Genomic DNA, 20,499 nt, shown 5'->3' with positions numbered 1-20,499 from the left:
AGTTTGTCTGATAAGCCGAAGCTTTGTCCCTGCTTCATCGGCAAGTAGGAGGATAGCTTCCTCACCAGTATTAACCTCACACTTTAAAGGCTAGGCTGATGCTTTTTAATTATTCAAGGAGCAGATTCCTAAGAGGGGGTTCCATTCTGTCAACCAGGCTCCTTCCAGCAGTTTCTCCCTTATGTTTTGTGGGTCTTTGATCTGCAGCAACTATTATCATTAGCATCTCCACAGGAAATCCCAAAATGGGAAAATGGAAGATATGAAAAACATCAAATTCACCTACAGAATACATTCTTTTCTGAGACCTGCAAAGTCAAACAGCAATATAATGAACTAAAACTTCTCAGGACTACTTAAAACAGCAAGAATGTGTTTTATTATGTGTTCTATAATCATTGAAACATTTTTGATAGATCAATAGGAAATTGCTAATACTCATGTTTCAGTAGCTTAAACAGTGTCAATAGTTTAAATCAGAATGGTAATATATGTAAAAATTCATGTCTAGAGCAGTGGATAAGAGTACATCCTCTAAATCAGACAGTCCTGGATTTGAGCCTTGATTCTGCTGTTTAGTGGTGATCTGATCTAGGACAGGTTAGTATGACAGCCTCATTTTCTTTTTCTATAAACAGGAAATGACAATACCTAGGTCAGTGGAATGATGTAATGACTAAATGAGATGTTAAGCATTAAGCTTGTAGCATAGTACTTAAAACAGTGAATGTTCATTAAGAATTTGCTGTTATTATTATTAATCCTGGTAACTATTTCTGCTTCTCCTATTTCTCTGAATAATTAAAAGTTGGCCAAACCACACAGCCCCAATATTTTGGGCATACAAAGGATGACTCTGGAGCCCTGGCCAGTGTGGTTCAGTTGGTTGAAGTGATGTCCCTAGACCAAAAGGTCCTGGGTTTGATTCCTGGTCAGGGCACATGTACAGGTTGTGGTTTCGATCCCCGGTGGGATCTCTACCCATCTTAGGTTGATTGGCCCTGTAAATTGGCCCCGACAAAAGATAATTTAACAAGAGAAAGAAGAAGTAGTTTGTTAATGTACATTGCACATATACATGAGATCAAATCAAAAGGGTATTTAGAACTTGAGATCATATAACACCTTAACAAAAAAAAGCAGTGAGTTTTTAGAGAAGTGACAAAACAAAAGAAAGGACTTTTACGTTTCTAGGACAGCAAATTGGGAATAAATATATGAGGGGAACTAATGAAAAGTAGGGGTTAGTAAAGTTTGTTAGGTGGATTCCTCTGCTGCCTTCTGAACACCTTTGCAAATTTACAGCCAAATTTTAGGCAAATGGAGGAGAGCAGAGAGCTTTTCTTGTAATCTGCTTCTTCTCCATTGCCTTCAACTCAGAATAATTCTTATGCTAAAGTGGCATGTTTTGGGGTGACATGTTCTGCTACCCTTCAATACCTAATATTATAAAACAATGGGAAAATGAAGAAGTAAGAGAGTCCCTTTATAAGCAAAGGCCATGATTTAACAGTGTGCCTCTCTACAATAAAAAATGACATTCTTTATCAAAAGAAACTGAAATCCTCCAAAGAAAATGACTCTTCTAAACAACATCTCTGCATGGGAAAGAAGAGTCTCGTCTCTTTTCCAGTTTTTCCCCTTGTATTTTCACTTTCTCCTTCAGACCCCTCCTTTTGCTTGTCTCTACTATTCCACATAACAGCTCCACCTTTTAAACTTTTTTTTTTTGGCTTCAGTGTATCCAAAATCCCCTTTCCTTATATGATATTGTGCTACTGTAAGAAATATACATTTGGTCTTGATTCCTCGTTCCTGGCAGAGTTCCTAAATCTCATGTAATTTTCCTAAGAGCAATCATTTGTTATAATATTTGGGTTTTTCTTCAATTCCTCAGACAGCTGAAGAGCATCAGAGGTGAAAGGAGCATCTTTCATATGCACAGTACACCCCTTTTGACAAGGAGTTCAGGACCGGCCTCCTCAAGATGTACCATTTAGTCATGGGAATTATTTTGAGCTGAAGGCGAGCAAGACCCTGAGGGTTCACGAGAAACTTTTACCTCTCCCTTAAGAAGTTACATTAAGGTCCTTGCCCATCATAAGGGTCACAACCAGAAATAACTTTGTATGACTTATTATATGGCAGGGCAAAGTGCTAATTATTGCACATCTATTGTTCTTATTCCCCTGAGAATGAATGACCTTCCTCATCTCTGAAGCCCCAAGGCACTTTGTCTCATCCTTAACTCAATATGTCAGATATATACCTTATTTTTTTTCCATCTCTGAACTTCTCATGTATGAGGAGTCTCTGGCTCTCTCATGTATATGAGGTTCCCCTATGTACATATATAATTAAATTGGGTTATTTTTTCCTCTTGTTAATCTGTTTCATATCTACTTGATTATTAGACCTGCCAGAAAAAGCTAGGAGAGTAGAGAAATATTTCTTCTTACCCCACACCCACACTTGGGTTTATGTTAATAAAGTTGACTTTTGGAAAGCCCCTAACGGGGGGGGGGGGGGGGGGGGGGCTGGTTGCCAGGGGAACCAGCCGTGAGATTAGAGGATTCAAACTTTAAGTCCAACACCCCTCTCCCTACTATCTCCAGATAGGGGAGAGGGGCTGGAGATTGAGTTCAGTCACCAACAGTCAGTGATTTAATCGTGCCAATATAATGTAGCCTCCATCAAAAAAATAAAAAAGCAAAGAAAAACTAACCACAGGGTTCATCGTGCGGAAAGCCTTCACCCTGAGAAGGCATGGAAGCTCTGTGCCCCTTCCTCCAACCTGGCCCTAGGCATTGCTTCCATAGGGCTGCTCCTGAGTTGTATTCTTTTGTAATAAACTGGTAATCTTTTCCTGGGTTCTCTGGACCATTTTAGGAAATTATGAAACTGAGGAGAAGATGGTGGGGGCCTCCGATTAGAGTTCATTGTCAGGAACACAGGTGACAACCTGGAGTTTTGGTTGTGTCTGAAGTAAGGGTAGGGGACAGTCTTATAGGACTGAGCCCTTAACCTGTGGAGTCTGCATTAGCTCAGGGCAGTTAGTGTCAGAACTGAGTTAAACTGTAAGACACTCGGTCGGTATCCTCTAAGAATTGAAAAAAATGCTTGGTATAAAAACACCCACGCATTTGGTGTCAGAAGTGTTGGTTTGAGTACAGAAAAAAATTTTTTTCTTGTTTTCCAATAGAACAGATTAAGTAGGTTATTATTTTCTGAAGGAAATTTTTTAGAAAAGCCAAATTGCAAACAGTACAAAGTTAAATTTCTATAGTATCAAGTCTCTGATCTAAGTCCTAGTAAAGCAGCAAATATCTTCATAAACCCATATTCTTTTATTCTAACAAAGCTGTTGTTGCAGCTTCTGATGAAGTGGAACAACTTCGCAGGTTCCTTTATAAAATTTCCTTCCCTTCTCGCTCTTGAGAGTCCCATAAAGAGAAGCCCTTAGTCTTGCCTTCTCCCTGGCACCCAAGACAGAGACTATAATACTGTCCTTTACAGAGGCAGAACTCTCTACACATCTGGCTGAAATCGTCAGTGCTTGACAACATTGTCCAATAGAATTTTCTGTGATGATGAAAATGTCTCTGTGCTCTCTGACATGGTGGCTACTAGACACTTGGGGCTATTGAGCATTTGAAATGTAGCTAGTATTTGTATTGATTTAAATTTAAGTAGGTTCATGTAGCTAGTGGCTATCATATTGGACAGGGCAATTTTAGAGCTCTGTTTAATCCAAGGGTTACACCTTGTTCATAGTTCATTCAAAAGGCAATGACACCAAAGAATGACCCATCCCTGTGAAACCCAAACTATTAAGTTATCAGTTCCACCTACTTCTGGAGAATTTAATGTGACTTAAAGGGACAGGAAAGAGCGTTTGTCAAAATTAGTTTTTATCCATAAAGACCATGTTAGTACTTTAATCACACATAAAACCACACATGTTGGAGGTAGAAGGAAGGTGTATTCTTTCATACTTGCACATAGTGTATCTCGTCTTAAAGATAAGGAGAAAAAAGTACCTTACATTTCTCCCCAGAGGTCTGCCCGGGGCAGGCAGAGTCTCCCCTACTCTACGTTTCTGAGTGTTATGGCCCAGTCCTGAGATGGCTCAGCTCTGAGGACATCTTCAGACATTTATTACCTTTGATTATAAAAGGCATTTTCCACACGTTCAAGTTTCCTACTTCCAAGCAACCTCTACTATAAAGCTGGTTTGGCACATGGAAATAAAATGCAAAGGCTTCTCTGCACTGCCTCCCGAGATGATGTCTAGAAAGTTCCAGCCAGGTCATCCTTGCCTCAAAAAGTTCTACATTCTACAGATTTTCAGAAAAGTAGATTTTTTGCCCTGTCTCAAAGTGATGTAACCTGAAATTTCCTATGTGCTACAATTTAGAATATACCTCCTATAGCCCTCCTATAGTGCTTTATAGGTAGTGGCTTATATGTCTGCCTCCTGGATAGAGTTTTCATCCATTTATTTATTCAATAAGTACTGATCATCTACTCTGGACCACATCCTGTTCTAGGTGCTGGCAGCACAGCAGAGAACAGAACCAGGTGCCCCATGAACCTTACAAAGTGGAGGAAAACCGATAATAAATGAGTAAACAAATAAATGCAATAATTTCAGAGTGATAAGTGTTGTTAAGAAAACAATGTGATAGGGTAGACCAGGGGTGTCTTTTAGACCCTGTGGTCAGGAAAAGCCTCAGAAGAGGGGAGGTTTGACCTGAGCTCTGAATGCAAAGAGGCCAGCGCTGCGAAGGGGCAAACAGCCTGGGGTGGCAGCAGATAGAAAGCCTACGTTTACCACTAGAGCAAGTTATTTTCTTCCTCTTGATAATGGTGTTCATGGTGCCTAACATAATTCTTGGCTTTGAATAAGTATGTATATAATAACAATAACAATAATGAGTAACATTTTAGCATAGATAAAATGTACTAAATGTTTATGTGAATTATCTTGGTTAATCCTTACAAGACACAAGACAGAAACAGAAAATTAAGAGACAGGAAATAACTTACCTAAGGGCATGCAGTGGATAACTGGCAAAACCAAGACTGACCTTAACCCAGGCTTCTAACCCCAGAAACTATGCTACTAGTAATCAACCAGTGAGTCTCATTGAACTCCAGCATCTGAAATGCTTCCTAAAAATGTAGCTTTTTAGCACCAAGCCAAACCAACTGAACTAGAATCTCAGAGGGTAGGAAACCTGTGTTTTCTAACAAGCCTGCCAGATGATCCTTACGCACACTGAAGTCTAGGGCCACTGCACTTTGTTGAAGGGATGAATGGCTGTGACAGGTCCTCTGCTGTTTGTACTACTTTGCCCCACAGACTGCAAATTCCTAGGCCCTTAAGCTCTATAAATGCCCATTCTCTTAAACTTTAAGGCTTTACAATGATAATCAGATCATTTTAACCCTGTGTTACAAGAAAGAAGAAATCTCAATCTCCTGAGCCCCTGTAGGATGGCTAAAGAAAAATACCTTGACAAACCCCTCTGGACTAACATTGTCCCACTCTACCCTCCCCTATCCCCAAGTTTAGTTCCACCCTAACTGAGGAATGACCGGAAATCAGACAGCTCCAGGGACATCAGGCCCTGATGACCAGTTCAGGTAAGGTCTGGAGCCAGCCTCCAGACTTAGCCTTGGCCGCTCTACACAGCAAGCCAGAAGTGCACTTGGAATCTCTGAGCTAAGCTAACCACCCCACCCCCCCAAACCCCCACACCCCGTTCCAACTACCTAAAGCAGACCCAGATTTATAGATTATAGGTTAGTTCTTCAACTCCCACTCCTGAGAGGCAGGGAGGGGAGGCAGGTATCTTTCAAACTGTGGGAGACCTGGGATGGAGCCACATCTTCCTGGAAACTAGGTTGGGAAATCTCCAGAGCAAAGGAATTACATCTTGACATATGTCGCTTAGGGTTAGGGTTGCCAGATAAGATACAGGATGCCCAGCTATGTCCCAACTATTACACGGGACATATTTATTCTATAAAAATATTTGTTGTCTTTCTGAAATTCAGCTTTAACTAGGCGTCCTGTTTTTCATTTACGAAATCTGGCAATCTAGGGTACAGGACCTCGAGCCCTTTGTAGGAGAATTTAGTGATGTGGTCTCCACAGATATTAGCATCTGTTTAGAAAGAACACAAAGGGAGGACTTCAGAGGGGATGCCGCTATATAATAATAGTGAAGCCCCAAAAGTGTATGAGTCTGCAGGGGGTGGGTCTGTCACTTTTTTAATTATGGGAGAACGGGGGTGGAGATTGCAGAGCTCCCGTGAAGGACTCAGTTGTCTCAGGGCTCCTCGTCTCCCTCACCGTCTCCCGAATGTGTGACCAGAATCACTGTCCTGTCTGCCAGACCGCTGGACCACGCCTCCCGCGCACACGTCCCCGCCCCGCCCACCCGCCAGGCTATTGGTGGAGTCCGCCTCCGGTGGCCCCGCCTCCGCGGGTCCGCAGCGCTAGCCACGCCCCACCTTGTTATCCGACTCTTTTCTGGGTCAGCTGGTGCTGGCGTCAGGCGGAGGGATGGGCTGGCTTGGCTCGACCCGGCAGGGCTTGTTTACTATGGCTGATGATCTGGAGCAGCAGTGAGTGAATCCTGTCTCTTTCTCTTTCTCTGTCTCTCTCTGGGCCGTGATCCTGGGACCGTCTGTGGCCAAGGAACACTTTTAGACACCTTCCTGCCTTTCCTGTTTCAGGTCGGCCTCAGGGGAGGGCTGGGGGCTGTTTGCTTGCTTTGCTTTTGCCCAGGAGGGGCGGCGGCAGAGCGGGGGCAACGGTGGAAGATAAGTTTGCCCGCGGCTTAGTGATTTGAACTTTCCACATTAGTCTTTGAGATCGCTTCTGGTTCTGCTCTACCCGCTGTGCTCTGGGATGAGATTCAGTGGGAATGTCTAAGAGCCCCGAAGCGTGCTTGTGGGACCCGATTGCGGGGGTAGCGGCCGGGTCTGCTCGACTGGATTCGCCCCGGGGTCCAAGTCGGGGGTGGGAAGAGCCTCGTTTCACCGGGTATGGAGAAGACACGGAAAGAGGAAAGAGGCCTCCAAGGCACTGGAATTCGTCTAATTGGAATAATGAAGGGGATTGCAAGCTTCTTTTAGCTCTCACCCACTGAGACACTTCGCAGCGTGCGGTCCTAGTTGATAATGTTTTTAATCTTCATAATATATTTTATGATGTGGCCTCAAAATTAGAGCTTTGAGGACTTATTACCACTGTCTCAAGGTAATCATGTTTGGGGTGCCACCTGTAGATGGTGTGAGTAGCCCTTTGCAGTCTGGTAGGAGCCAGGAAAAGTTGCTTCCAGAAGAATGACTCAGCTCCCAGCCAAGCCTTGGTTTCACCAGATTGGGGAATTTAGTGGGTTTCATGCTCCCCCTTTTCAGAGCAGCAGAACTGGCAGTTTGCAAAACATTAACCTTATGACAATAATAGCTTTCTGTGCCTGAAGAGACTCAGCAGGAGATTGTTACTTTCTAAGATGACTTTTCCAAGATGAAATGTACAATAGCTACAGTGACTTAGGGAAACAATACTGGTTGAGATGCAGTTAAACTACCTGCATCTTTTTTACAAATGAAGAAGCCAGTGCCCATGGAAGTTAGGAGACTTGCGCAAGATTACAGAGGTCTAGAACAGGCTTCTGACCCAGCACAGAACCCCTCTGCCTTACCCCCATTTAGAGGGATGAGACCATGCTGGCCAGGCTAAGTTCATGACAAAGTAGCTTCTCTGTTCTTTGCCTGAATCCTCCTATCCCCATCCCTCACCTCCCCAATTGTACTGGGCAGCTAACAGTGTGCCTGGCACTATTTCCAGTGCTGTACCTGTAACATTTTTGGTGAAGAAGAGAAGCAAAGTAAAGCTCCCTCAATATCTGATGAGCAGCCCATAGTGCTATTCCATGGAACAGTATTTCTCCTGAGTGCTATAATGTGGGATTCAGATGCCTTGGTCTGACTTATAACCGTCTCTTACAATATGAAGAGAAAGTATGTCTCTTAAGACTAGCAAAATTCTGTGGTCTTGGTGTACATGCTTCAGGCTTATAAGGAATTTCAGTAGAGAATTGAAGAGGGCTCTGAGTCTCCATAGGATTTCATTGATGAGACTGACAACTGTCATCTAGCTATAATGTCACTGATGTACCACTCTCAGCTGCAACCTCAGTATTTCTTTCAAACTTCAAACAATCATCAAGAATTGCTACAAGCAAAACATTTATTAAGAGTTTATCTTGTGCTAAACATTATGTGTTTTAGGTGCATTAACTCATTTCATCTTTTTTCATTTATTTTTTTAAACTGAAGAAGCTTTTTTTTTAGTTTTTTTTTTAATTGATTATGCTGTTACAGTTGTTCTATTCCCCCCTTCATTCCCCTCCACCCTACCCCCCATCCCCCCCATTAGCCCCCCTTTAGTTTATGATCATGTGTCTCAAGTTCTTTAGATTCTATATTTCCCATACTATTCTCGCCCCCTATCTATTTTCTATCTACCATCTATGCTACTTATTTTCTGTACCTTCTCCCCCCTTCTCCTCCTCCCACTCCCCTGTTGCTAACCCTCCTTGAGATCTTCACTTCTATGTTTCCACTCCTGATCTAGCTGTCCTTTTAGTTTGCTTTTGTTTTAGGTGTGGTTGTTAATAACTGTTGAGTTTGCTGTCCTTTCACTGTTCATCTTTTTTATCTTCTTTTTCTTGGATAAGTCCCTTTAACATTTCATATAATAAGGGCTTGGTGATGATGAACTCCTTGAATTTGACCTTATCTGAGAAGCACTTTATCTGTCCTTCCATTCTAAATGAAAGTTTTGCTGGATAGAGTAATCTTGGTTGTAGGTCTTTGGATTTCATGACTTGGAATACCTCTTTCCAGCCCCTTCTTGCCTGTAAGGTCTCTTTTGAGAAATCTGCTGACAGTCTGATGGGAACTCCTTTGTAGGTGACTGTCCCCTTATTCTTTATAACAACTCCATGAGGTTGGTATGATTATTACCTTCCTTTTAAAGGTAGGGAAATTTTGACACACAGAAAGGCCAAAGTCACACTGCTGGTAAGTGGCAGTAGAACTCTGGCCTTCTGGCTTTAGATCACACCTTTAAGAATACAGAGACCAGTGTGAAAATTATGTTCTCTATTGTAAGTATTCGTGTATGGCCTTGAAAAGCCAAGACTGGAACTTACAGAGAAGTGGTATAGAGAAACCTGGATTTGCAGTTTGGGTTCTCTAGTTCTGCTTTTTCTAACTCGCTGTATGATCTCTTTGGGCATCAGTTTGGTCATCTGTAAGATAAAAAGGCTGCGCTAGATGATTTCTAAGGAACCATCCTAATCTAAAGCTCTGTGCTTCAAATGATCTACCAGGATGCCCAGTGTGTGCTAAGGTGGGCAGGGGTCAGGGGAGGGCAGTGGCTCCTCTCATTCTCCCACAGAATGCCCCCACGTGACTGCACCGATGTTCACGGGCCCTCACTGTAGCTGGTGGTGTCCACCCTATAATCCTCTTCACCTGGGCAGTTCAAGAAAAAGGAAATACATGGGATGGAAAAGGAATAATAAAAAAACATAGTCATTGAGTACTTAATTTATCCCAGGCACCTTACAAGTTCCCTTATATATCTAAACGCCCAAAGGGTGTTTATCAAGCCAAAGCCATTCCGTTTGTAAATGACAATACTGTAACTCAGGTCCAAGGCTGTTTTTTTATTATTATTATTATTATTATTATTATTATTATTATTGCAAAACTGGTGCTTTCAACTTCTACGATGACTTCAAGTCCTATGGATATGAAGGAGAAAGCAGAATAGATTGTCTCCCCTGTTGTATTGCCTGCCATAGGATGTGAGGAAATGAGTAGGAATATGTCTTCCTACTCATTTTATAATCTATGAAACAAGGCCAAAAGCAACGTGTGTCCAGTCAGGGATTCCCAGCAGGACTTGAACCAGGTTTCCCACCTCCTGCTCCCTGTGTATCCTATCTCGTTGCTCAAGGATTGCCTGAGAGCCTAACGGGGCACTGACAGTGCTCTGTACTTCCAGGGGCGTGGAAGAAGTCACATACAAACTGCAGTGCCTTGCCAGGAGGGCAGGTGGCATGGGAATTTGTCCCACTCTAAAGAACATTCAGTCCTGGGGATAGCAAAAGATCATTGAAACATTAGTTAAAAGTTGGCCGTCTCCCCTATAATCTCCTGGAACATTATGAAAACCGGAGACAAAGGAGATTGTACAACTCAAATGAGATAAATGTGAAAGCTCTTTGTAAACTGTAATGTGTTGTGCACATGGTATTCTAAGTGTCTTTGAAACAAAGTGCATGTTGTTACTGGCCATTTACCAGAGAAGATACAGTCTATCAGGCAGTGAGGGAATTGCCAACTGCCACAGTGGGAGGTCTCCTGAGCCTGGGAAACACCCTGCACCCTGATAACTCTTTTGCAACTGTCAGCAAGGCTGAGAGCATCAATGTTTCCTTTCCAATGTTGCCAGTGAGCATCTCTGTGTCTCCTTGTCCCAGGCCTCAAGGCTGGCTGAGTAGCTGGCTGCCAGCTTGGCGCCCCACTTCAATGTCTCAGTTGAAGAATGTGGAAGCCAGGATCCTCCAGTGTAAGTAGAAGAGACAGCTTGTGCCACCTTCCTTAGGGGCCTAAGGAGAATATAGGATCTCCTCAGAGTCTGGTACCCGGAGCCCACTGACTCCTGATTAACCATGCTCGGGAGTGGGAGGAACAGTTGTGAGTGATGCAGGGGAAGCAATTTGTGCAGCGGACACCATATTCTATGGTGATGGTTCCTCAGCATCTCCCTCCCTGTCCGTCACGCTAGCTCCTGCCACATCCCACAACCTCACCTCCAACCCCGTGCCTACCATTAGCTCACGATGCACACAAACACATTCTCTCCTCCCCTCTTCCTTTTCCTCTTATTCTTCTCTCCTGTCTGTTATTCCAAACATGCAAGCACTTCTTAGATTTACCACCCTCCTACCCAAGGACCATCAAGCAGTCCTATATTCTCTAATGTTACTGTTGCCCCTCCACTTCTCTTGTGTGAGACAGGAGTTTGGGGTTCCCACAGGCCAGCTGTCATGGGCAGTGTTATATTGGGGCAGGCATCCCAGGACCCCCTCGTCCCCAGCCACTGGCTCAAACAAGGTCCTTGGGCCACATCTCCCCATTCTTCCCGTATGATCTTACCTGCCCCCTGCTACTTCCCTAGCCGTGGCTACCCTATCCCTTACGGGCCTGAGTAAGTGCAACTGAAGAACAGCCACAGCTTTCAAGCTCTTGCCCAGGATCCAAGTGACTTCCCCCAGGCAGCTGTCAGGGGTGGTGCCGGCAGAGCAAGCACTGCCCACCTTGGTCTCTCTCTTAGAGGAATAAGCCCATGGCTCAAATCACAGCCATCACCCCCTCCACCTGGCTCAACACCGGTTAGAAGCTGCCCTCCCAGTTACCCTCAGTGAGGACGCTTCTGTCCATCTGTCAAGCTCCAAGCACACACGGGTCCTAGAGCAATGGATGCAGGAACTCTGTGAGGTCATTGGGGTCACCACAACCCTGGGCCCAAAGAGAGCCAGGCAGACAGCCTTGAGGAGTAAGATGGGCACTCATCACCTACAGACTAGAGGGTCTGCAAATCGTACTTGGAGTTGAACTCTTGGGGCATGTGGTGAGAGGGTGTGAAAGGAGGGAGTGAAGGGAGGTCAGGAAGGGTTTGGAAGTGGAGGGACAGGGCCGAAGAGTAGTAGTCCAGCAAAATGATGGTGCTGCTAGAAAATGGACTCACCGCCCTGCCGTGAATCCCCTCTCCCCAGGTCTCCAGAACAAGTTCCTGGCCCGATACGTGTCTCTCCCAAACCAGAACAAGATATGGACGGTGACCGTGAGCCCCGAGCTCAGGGACCGTACCCCCTTGGTGATGGTGCATGGCTTCGGGGGCGGCGTGGGCCTCTGGATCCTCAACATGGATTCCCTGAGTGCCCGCCGCACAGTGCACACCTTCGACCTGCTCGGCTTCGGGCGAAGCTCCAGGCCAGCATTCCCCAGGGACCCGGAAGGGGCCGAGAATGAGTTTGTGACCTCGATAGAGACGTGGCGGGAGACCATGGGGATCCCCAGTATGATCCTCCTGGGGCACAGTTTGGGAGGATTCCTGGCCACTTCTTACTCTATCAAGTACCCTGAAAGGTAAGGAGGAGCCACCCTCTCAGTCGTGACCTAACTCCTCTCCCTGCTGGGAACCTTCCAGTGTTACTTTCTAGTAGTTCTCTTCTTCCTGGGTGATTTAAGGGCTGTAGTACTCCAAGCAAACACAACTTCTCCTTTGTCTTCCCATAGAGTTAAACACCTCATTCTGGTGGACCCATGGGGCTTTCCCCTCCGACCAACTGACCCCAGTGAGATCCGTGCACCCCCAACCTGGGTCAAGGCCGTGGCCTCTGTCCTAGGGCGTTCCAACCCACTGGCTGTTCTTCGAGTAGCTGGGCCCTGGGGTGAGTAGCCTACAGATAGAGACACTGTCTCCTCAAACCAAGGCCGTCGCATTCTAGAAGCCCCGCTGCTTCTGGGCTCCCATCATCCCTGTTTATTCTTGGAAAGTGGGAGTAAGCCCAGCATTGTTGTTTAAAGCTGTTAATCTGGATCAGATTTCTTTGTCTGAAGTTTCAGAAGGTTCTTTTTTTCCTTCATCTGCATGGAAAAAGATTGTCTATGCAAGGGGCAGATGGAGCAGAACTACCACTCTGTGCCTTGATTAGCTCCCTCCCCACCCATAGAGAGAGAGAACAGGGCCTTGAGGTGACTCTTCCTCTGCTGAATTCTTATGCTGCATGTGTGGGTTTATGGCAACCTGTGTGGTAACCTCCACTGTCTGCCTTCTCTGCAGCTCACCCAGCACCTGCAGCAGGGCGACGTCCGAGCCAGAGCCTCCAGCATGACCCACAGTGTTAGGCAAGGCCCCTCGAAACGTTCCCTGCTCCAGTCAGACACCCTTTAGTGCCTGTCAGACATTCTGTGTCTGAAGGGAAGGAAGGAGTTCAGGGGGAGCCAGCCAGAGTTAGTGAAATCAGCAGGTCCCAAGCTTCTGACCTCAGACTGCTAGCACCCGGACTTTCTGCCAAGCTTTTTATTCTGATGAAGTGAAAGGCAGATAGCCTTTTTGGAAAAGGTTGGTTGACCCTCTGTCTTCCACTAATGGCTTATGTATACATAATAATGTCCAATAGCCAGTTATTGTGAGTTAATTACTGATGGCTAAGAAAAAGTTGTCTCTCTAGGCCCTTCATGAACCATAGAATGACTGGATAAGAAGGAAAATGAGTACTTGAGGAGAAGGTAGGAGTTTAGGAAAAGCCCAGCTCTCCCCACTCTCCCCACTTTTGGACTCGCACCTGGCCAGGTTCCTGCACGGGCAGCAGAGCTGCTCTGGCTGTGACAGCTGGCTGACCGCTGTGGCGGAGGGCCAGGGCCCAGGGCATCCTGGGTGTACCTCCCTCTGGCGCCATCCTTCTCACATGCAGAGAGACCAGGAAGGACAGAAGTCAGAACCAGGAGGCCCAGTTTTTCTAGTCTGTTTTCGGTGCCCTGCTGCCTATTCATGAACTATATAAAGAAGGTGAAGAGAACAGATTGCTCTAAAACTGTGCCCTGAGTCTGAGATGCCAGGGTTAAGTTTGCTTCTCGCTCATATTATGTTACAGGCCTGAACATGAGCAGGCTCCTGGGAGGTGTTCTAGTTTCATTTCACCTCAAGGTGAAAAAGCCGTAAGGTCTCAGGAGTAGGAGAAATATGTTTGGTGAAAGTTCTGTGTGCAGGCAGGAGTCTTTCCCCCACCACCCAAACTGGCCACTCCATGTTCTCTCCCCACCCAGGGCCTGGCCTGGTGCAGCGATTCCGACCAGACTTCAAGCGCAAGTTTGCAGACTTCTTTGAAGATGATACAATATCAGAGTATATCTACCACTGCAACGCACAGAATCCCAGGTGAGAGCAGCTCCCGGTAGATGGGTTTGGAGATAAAATTCCAACAGCTGGGCAACTGCTGAACTGCCCCTGGATTGCTCTGTGCTGTACTTCCTCTCCCACAAGGCTTTCCTTCAGCTGGGGAAACAGAGGCCTTACTCAGCAGGCATGAGCATCCCCACAGACTTCCCCAGGGGCAGGCACAAAGGGATGGAGAACACAACAGATTAATTAAGGCTGCCACCATCTCTAGAGGTGACCCCTACTCTTCTGTGGAGACAGTCAGTTTTCCTGACAGGCAAGAGTCTGGAGAACATTTAAAAAGATGTTTTTTTCTTTTTTTAAGTGGAAAACTGGTACAAATGTGGTATTTTTATAAAGGCAAAAAGGAAAGAAAGAAGTCTTTTCCTGTCCCAGACCTGTGATTCCCAGATTTCCTCGTGGTTTCCAGTCTGAGATACCACGTGACAGCGTCAGAGACCCTCCTCCTCGCCTACCTTCCTCTGCACACACGTGACTACATCTGTGGAGCACATGCCTACAAACAGAATTGCTGGTTGAGAAAGCATGCATTTTAAATTTTAGTTATATGCAGTATTGTTGGAACAGGAATTCTTTCCAAATCTTTTGGAGATTTCCAGGTGTCCCCAGAATCGTGAGAGCTTCATACCTATGACTGCTCACACAGCAGGCCCCACAAGCCAGTTCGTCTGCATTCTTGGCACCTGACAAGGCAGGGCACAGTCTGGGAGGTAATCTTCCCCTCAGGTCGGGCTGTGTGAGAGGTTGATAACTGGAGGCACCTCCTCTGTGCTGGCCTCACCGTGAGCTGCTGGGAGGCATCTTGGGAGCCAAAGTCACTGGGAGGAGCAGCACTGCCCCACTTCATTCCAGGCCTGTCCAGGGCACCGTTATGAGCCAAAGCTGTGAAGAAAGAGGGGATTTTCATTCCAGCAGTACTGTCTGAGCATTAGCCTCAAACCCAGACAGCCCTCAGGAAGCGTGGAAACGGCCCATCCAACATTCCGCATGAGCTCAGCTAAATGAAGGGTCCCGCGTAGGCAGCCGTGCAGAAACAGCTCAGCAGTCAAATCAGGTAGCCCTCCGCTCTCTGCGCTCTGCCCCTCTTTCGGCCCCCACTGGGCTCGGTGCCAGTCTCATACCCGCTTGAGGCCCCTCATGCACAACCCTGGCCCTTTCCTCGGAGTGTTTCCCAGTCTCAGACCCGGTTCTGGACAGTGAATAGCCTCCCAGTCTAAGCCACAGAATATATTATAATGGGACTCATTTGTGTCCTGAAGGAAGCAGAGATGATGTCATTGATAACTAGTCCCCTCCTGCAAATACCATCACTTAGTTTTATAACCCCCTGAGGGTTTCTGAGTTGTAACCCTCACAAGCTCTCTTACCATTCCCTTGGAAAACATGAAATTTGGCCAAGGAAAAATCTGGGGGGAGGAGGGGTGCAGGGGTGTACCTACTCTATTTCACCTAAACTTAGGGGCTTTGTACATATTTTTATTTTCCTCACAATGATCGAATAAAGTAGGTATAATTCCTCTCCAATCTGTAGATGAGAAAGTTAAGGTGTGTTCTGGTTACACCACTTGCTAAGAGAGTATAGCTAGGACTTGAACTCATGTCTCCCTGACTTCAGAGTCTGTGATTTTTCCATTACGCTGCAATGTCTTAAAGAAGAACTGATTCCGGTGGCTTGTGCAGAACTCAGGTTCCCCTTAATTCCAGGGGTGCAAAGGAGACTGGCTGAGCCTGGTAGAGGCAGTCTCCTGAATCTCCTCTGCTCCCCCCAAAGCGACAGACCAGCCCAGAAAGCCACTTCTGTACCAGCCTTGCAGGCCCCTCACAATACGCCCTGTATTAGCTCTATCTAAGGAAGTGACCGCGGAGCAAAGTAGATTCCACTGGCAGTCATCGCTTCTCACACAGTGCAAACTGCTGCTCCTGCGTTTCTTCTAAGATGGTGGTTTTATTCTAGAGCCTCCTCAGGAAACTCTTTGTAGCATTCACTCCTCAGGCTCCACCTTTGGTGAACTCACTCGTCACCTTGTTCATGTCCCCTCGCTCAGCTCAGGGTGTGACACGTAAATATTTGTTGAAGAAATATTAACCCGTTACATTCTTGGACAGCTCTCAGTGCCTTGGGGGTTTTCACAAGTGTGTCCCTCTGACTCAGGTTGTGTTAGGAGGTCTCTAGAGATTCAGTCCCATCTCCTAATCTTACCAATATTTAATGAGTCTCAAACCCAGAGTTGGAGAAGAATACCAATATGTTGAAGACACTGCCCTAGCCTCTGGAGAAACCAAGTTGACATTTTATACTGTACAGTTTATTCTGACAATTCCCTACCCCGTTTTGCTTCTTAGTGGTGAGACGGCCTTCAAAGCTATGATGGAGTCCTTTGGCTGGGCCCGGCGCCCCATGTTGGAGCGAATTCACTTGATTCGAAAAGATGTGCCCATCACCATGATCTATGGGGCCAACACCTGGATAGACACGAGCACAGGAAAAAAGGTGAAACTGCAGCGGCCAGATTCCTACGTCCGAGACCTGGTACGTTGGCCCCCCCCCAAGGAGCAGTATTGAGGTAGAAAAGCTGTGTGTTGAATGCCAGCATATGTTGGTTGACTCTCAGTGCAGATGTGCACTGTGGGTAGAGAAGGGTGACGGGAGAGTCAATGGGGAAAAGAGGGATGAACAGGCTGAGATGGGGCAGTGGACTTGCAAAGGTTGGTTCTGTGTCATTTCAGACGAGATCGGGCGCAGTCAGGGTGGTATGGCTGTAGACGAGAAGAGACTATCACTCAGCTGCCTCCCACTCACCTCCAGCTGGGAGCCTAGCTTGAAACTCAGGCATGGGCCCTGACTGGGAATTGAACCAGCACCTTTTGGTTTGAAAGCTGGCACTCAATCCACTGAGCCACAGCCAGGACTCTGTGTCACTTCATAATCAGGGGCCTCTCACTTCTGTGTAGCCCAGTTCAGCTAAAAAGCATGTTCTTGCCCAGTAGGCGGCACAGACATCATGGTGCCACTCCAGCCCCTGTAATTGCCACTCAAAACCAGAACTGCGAACAGTAGAGAGAATAGTAGAGACTGACATGAAGCCTTCCCACCACACTCCTACCTTCCCTTTTTTTCTACCCACCGCAATGATTATTTGCTATTGAGTGTGCTTAATTAGACTGGCTTCCCAGTGGTCTCTGGCTTATGGGCCTGTGGACAAAATGAGCAGATCGGTGGTGGGGCTAGCGTGGAAGTCAAGATACAGTGAATGGCCACGGGAGGGGAATGGGATATTGAGAGTTATTGGCTGCCACAGGAAAGCAGAAAGTCTTTCTGCCCAAGGCCCAGGGAGAAAAGTGGACCATTGTTTCTTATAAGTGCTCATGGGTTATAGGCAAGCAGATCTAAAGGAAAGAAAAGGTTTGATAGCTTTCCAGTGCCTGGACTGAAGGGCTGTCCCGCCCGCCGCGGGTCCCTTTCCCCACAGGAGATCGAGGGTGCCTCGCACCACGTCTACGCAGACCAGCCGCACATCTTCAATGCTGTGGTGGAGGAGATCTGCGCCTCCGTGGATTGAGCCGCTCTCACCAGAGGAAGCAGAGAAAGCCAGAGAGTCGCTCTCACCTCCCTGTCTGCTTACTCATCCCTGTCCTTTTCTCACCAACTAACATGTGCCAGCCAGGTAGAGTCTTGGGCCATTCCCAAGGCAGGAACACAGTGAAGAGCACTCCTGACCCCAGGTGAAGGCCTGGAGGCAGAAGCCACAAAGAGGCCTTGAGCTCCCCACCCCAGGGAAGAACATGAAGGGTCACTTAGTGCCACCCTGCTTTCTTCATGCCAAGTGTCACGCAGGTAGTGGCTATGAAGGGCCCCCACCAAGGGCAGAGTGGCCTCCCTTCCCCTGGACAAAGCAGAGTCTCCCATAGTCTTTCCCAGCTCTGGAATGTTGCTGGGGGCAGGTTCCATGCGAGAGCATCTTCCTCCTCCACCACCTTTTAGCCCCCGTCCCCTGCCAGCACCCAGAGTCTGACTGGGACCAGTTCCCACTTAGCTATGAAGAACAGATCCTGGAGTTCCCTTGTTCTTCAGAGTCCCTCCTATGACCTGAGAGGTCACAGCTAAAGCCCTCATTAACAGATGAGGATCTGGCTGGGGCAGGACCTGGCTGGCCCATGGTAACAGCACTCTGTTCCAGGAAAGCTGGATTCCAGGCCGGAACCCAGGTCTGCCGTGCCCTGTGCTCATTGCAGACTCCATTCACGAAAGTTAGAGGCAGGCACCACTGCCGTGGGGTAACGTGCCAAGGGCGTGCCCATCCCTGCCCCGTGTTCAAGTCCCATTGTACGGGGGTGCTGCTGTCCTGCCCCATGTCTCAGCCCTGGCTGCCTAAGCCAGGAACACTCAAGTGCTTCCTTCCCTGTCCCCTCTTCCAATGGGGAGGCTTCTGTGCCCCCCTCTGTGCCTTGGGCCCTAAAGCCCCACCTGTAGTACAGAGCAAAGGTGGCCACTGGTAGAGAGAGAAAGGAAGGCCTTTCAACATAGGGCCCTGTCTGGATTCTCGTACTTGGGCAAGATTTTTCTTCCCATCCCCAGAGCTGAGGCCACCTGAAGCCCCTGCCCGTGGTCCAGTGGAGAGCCTCATGCCAGCAGTTTCCTGTCCTCATCAGCCACAGATGGTTCTCACAGCCTGGCCCTCCATCCCTGCCATCTGTCCCCCATGGCCTCCAGTTCATCCCACTCAACCTACCTATCACCCTCTCCCAGGGGCTGGTTCTGGGCAGTAGGCTGGGCCTGGCCCCAGAACCAGGGCAGCTCCTGCCTCCTTCACTTTTGTAAAGCCAACCCTTTACCAGAATAGTATTAACTCACCGTGCTTTGTACTGCTGGTCCAGCTGCCTCAGGCTCCTTTTCTACATTAATAAAGAAATGAGTAAAAACTGCTGGTGGTGATGATGTTTAATACTGCTCCTTCAGGAGTGCGGGGGGTGGTGCAGCATTCACAACAGCCCATGTGATGCAGAGTCAGGGAAGGGGTCCCTGAGGGGTACCCGCTTACACACCTTTCCCTCCTGTTCAGCACAGCATTTGCCCTCTAGACCAGCTTGGCAGGGGCACTCTCAGCCAGCCCCCTCAGAGGGTGACAGGTGGGGAGTGGATGGACCAAAGCCCGACTCCGGAGAATTAGGCAGAACTGGGTATTAGGCAGAACTGCTGCCCAGTAAGTAGCCATGTTCTGAAGTTCACTCCACATGAGCCTACACCTGGACTGTGCCCTATATACAGCCTGCTTTCCAAACTTCCCTTGTGCGGGCAAGCTGGTCTCTGACCACCTTCCCCCGGCTGGACTTTGGCCCTCCCATAAACATGTAGTTACTTGTTTTGTGTCCGTCTTTCCTCCCTAGATCATAAGCTACTTAGTAACAAGGGCGTGTTTGGCACCTAGTTCATGTTCAGTAAATGTTTGTTTTCACTAAGCCAAGATAAGTGAGATATGCCAAGTGTTCGAGTCATTGCCAACGGTGCCTGCTGGCTGCTGGCTGACAGCAGGTAGGCCCAGAACTCCATAGCTCAAAGCAGCACATAACCCTACAGATGTCATGATGACCGAAAGACCAAATGCGTGAATGGAGCTCTGGGTACAACTGTAAGCTCTGACCCACCCCGAGACTCTGTCTTCTCTGGGACTGCAGGTTGCCTGAATGCCAACGCAGCCACATGGAGGGAAGGGCAGGTACAGGGTGGGGCAAAAGTGGGTTTACAGTAGTGAGTGTGTGGAACAGAGGTTATTCCTGTATTGTTACTTGTTAATGTGTTACTTTCCATCTGAACAACTATAAGCCTGCTTTTGCCCCACCCTGTATTTAGAGCTTACTGTGTGCCAAGCACTAAGGCTACTATAGTGAGGAAAAGTGGTGTCTGCCTTCCTGGAAAATTACATTCTACACGGAGAGGCACATATCATAAAATTATTATGTAAATCAATATAATAAAGGGGTGGAAAGGGCTGCCCCTGAAATGTTGGGATGGCCTCCCTCAGAAGTAATGGCAGCTGAGCCTGAAGGAAGTGCAAAGAGGGGGGAAGGAGTATCTGGAGAGAACTTTGAAGTGCAAAGTCCAATTAGCAGCGACAAGGCTGTGAGATGAGGCTAGGAGGTGGGTGAGGGCCCCCCCATGCAAGCCCTCTGGCCATGAAAAGTACGTATTCATCGTAAAAGTGATGAACAAAATTAGCTGAGTGTCATGGTGGGATGGGGAGTGTGACAATCCGATCTGAGACTTGCAGTGACCACTCTAGCTTCTCTGCAGGGTACACATTGGAGGGGGTGAGTCCCTGCTGGAGAATTTTGATGCTACTGCAGTGGCCCAGGCCAGAGATACTGGTAGCTTGGACTTGACCAGTGGCTAGTGGACACACGGAGGAGAAAGATGCAAGAAATGTTTAGGAGGTGAAGTC

The 20,499-nt window shown here is 47.3% G+C and overlaps 1 protein-coding gene across 4 annotated transcripts; it reads left to right on the top strand.

Moving 5' to 3' along the window:
- Positions 1-6,529: 6,529 nt before the first annotated feature.
- On the top strand, positions 6,530-19,000 carry ABHD4 (abhydrolase domain containing 4, N-acyl phospholipase B). Of its 4 annotated transcripts, none has more exons than XM_037129154.2 (7): positions 6,530-6,636; positions 10,575-10,663; positions 11,874-12,246; positions 12,397-12,551; positions 13,930-14,041; positions 16,406-16,592; positions 17,533-19,000. In XM_037129154.2, exons 1-7 carry the CDS (start codon positions 6,575-6,577, stop codon positions 17,620-17,622), a joined length of 1,068 nt encoding a protein of 355 aa, XP_036985049.2. In that variant the 5' UTR covers positions 6,530-6,574; the 3' UTR covers positions 17,623-19,000. The 4 variants fall into 4 exon arrangements, with proteins under 4 accessions (XP_036985049.2, XP_053510856.1, XP_053510858.1 ...); XM_053654881.1 differs by having other exon boundaries at positions 6,548-6,636; positions 11,921-12,246; XM_053654883.1 differs by lacking the exon at positions 6,530-6,636 and adding an exon at positions 6,656-6,747 and having other exon boundaries at positions 11,921-12,246.
- The last annotated feature ends 1,499 nt before the right edge of the window (positions 19,001-20,499 follow it).

The sequence above is a fragment of the Artibeus jamaicensis genome, unplaced genomic scaffold, assembly GCF_021234435.1.
Source record: "Artibeus jamaicensis isolate MK-2021 breed Jamaican fruit bat unplaced genomic scaffold, CSHL_Jam_final contig_887, whole genome shotgun sequence".
Taxonomy (NCBI): domain Eukaryota; kingdom Metazoa; phylum Chordata; class Mammalia; order Chiroptera; family Phyllostomidae; genus Artibeus; species Artibeus jamaicensis.
Note: the sequence above shows the minus strand (reverse complement) of the source record. Positions and strands in the feature narration are given on the sequence as shown.

Coding starts and splice junctions, on each gene's coding strand:
- ABHD4 (XM_037129154.2), top strand. CDS start 6,575: ATGGGCTGGCTTGGCTCGACCCGGCAGGGCTTGTTTACTATGGCTGAT. Junction 6,637..10,574: donor GCTGATGATCTGGAGCAGCA/GTGAGTGAATCC, acceptor TCCTTGTCCCAG/GCCTCAAGGCTGGCTGAGTA. Junction 16,593..17,532: donor ATTCCTACGTCCGAGACCTG/GTACGTTGGCCC, acceptor CTTTCCCCACAG/GAGATCGAGGGTGCCTCGCA.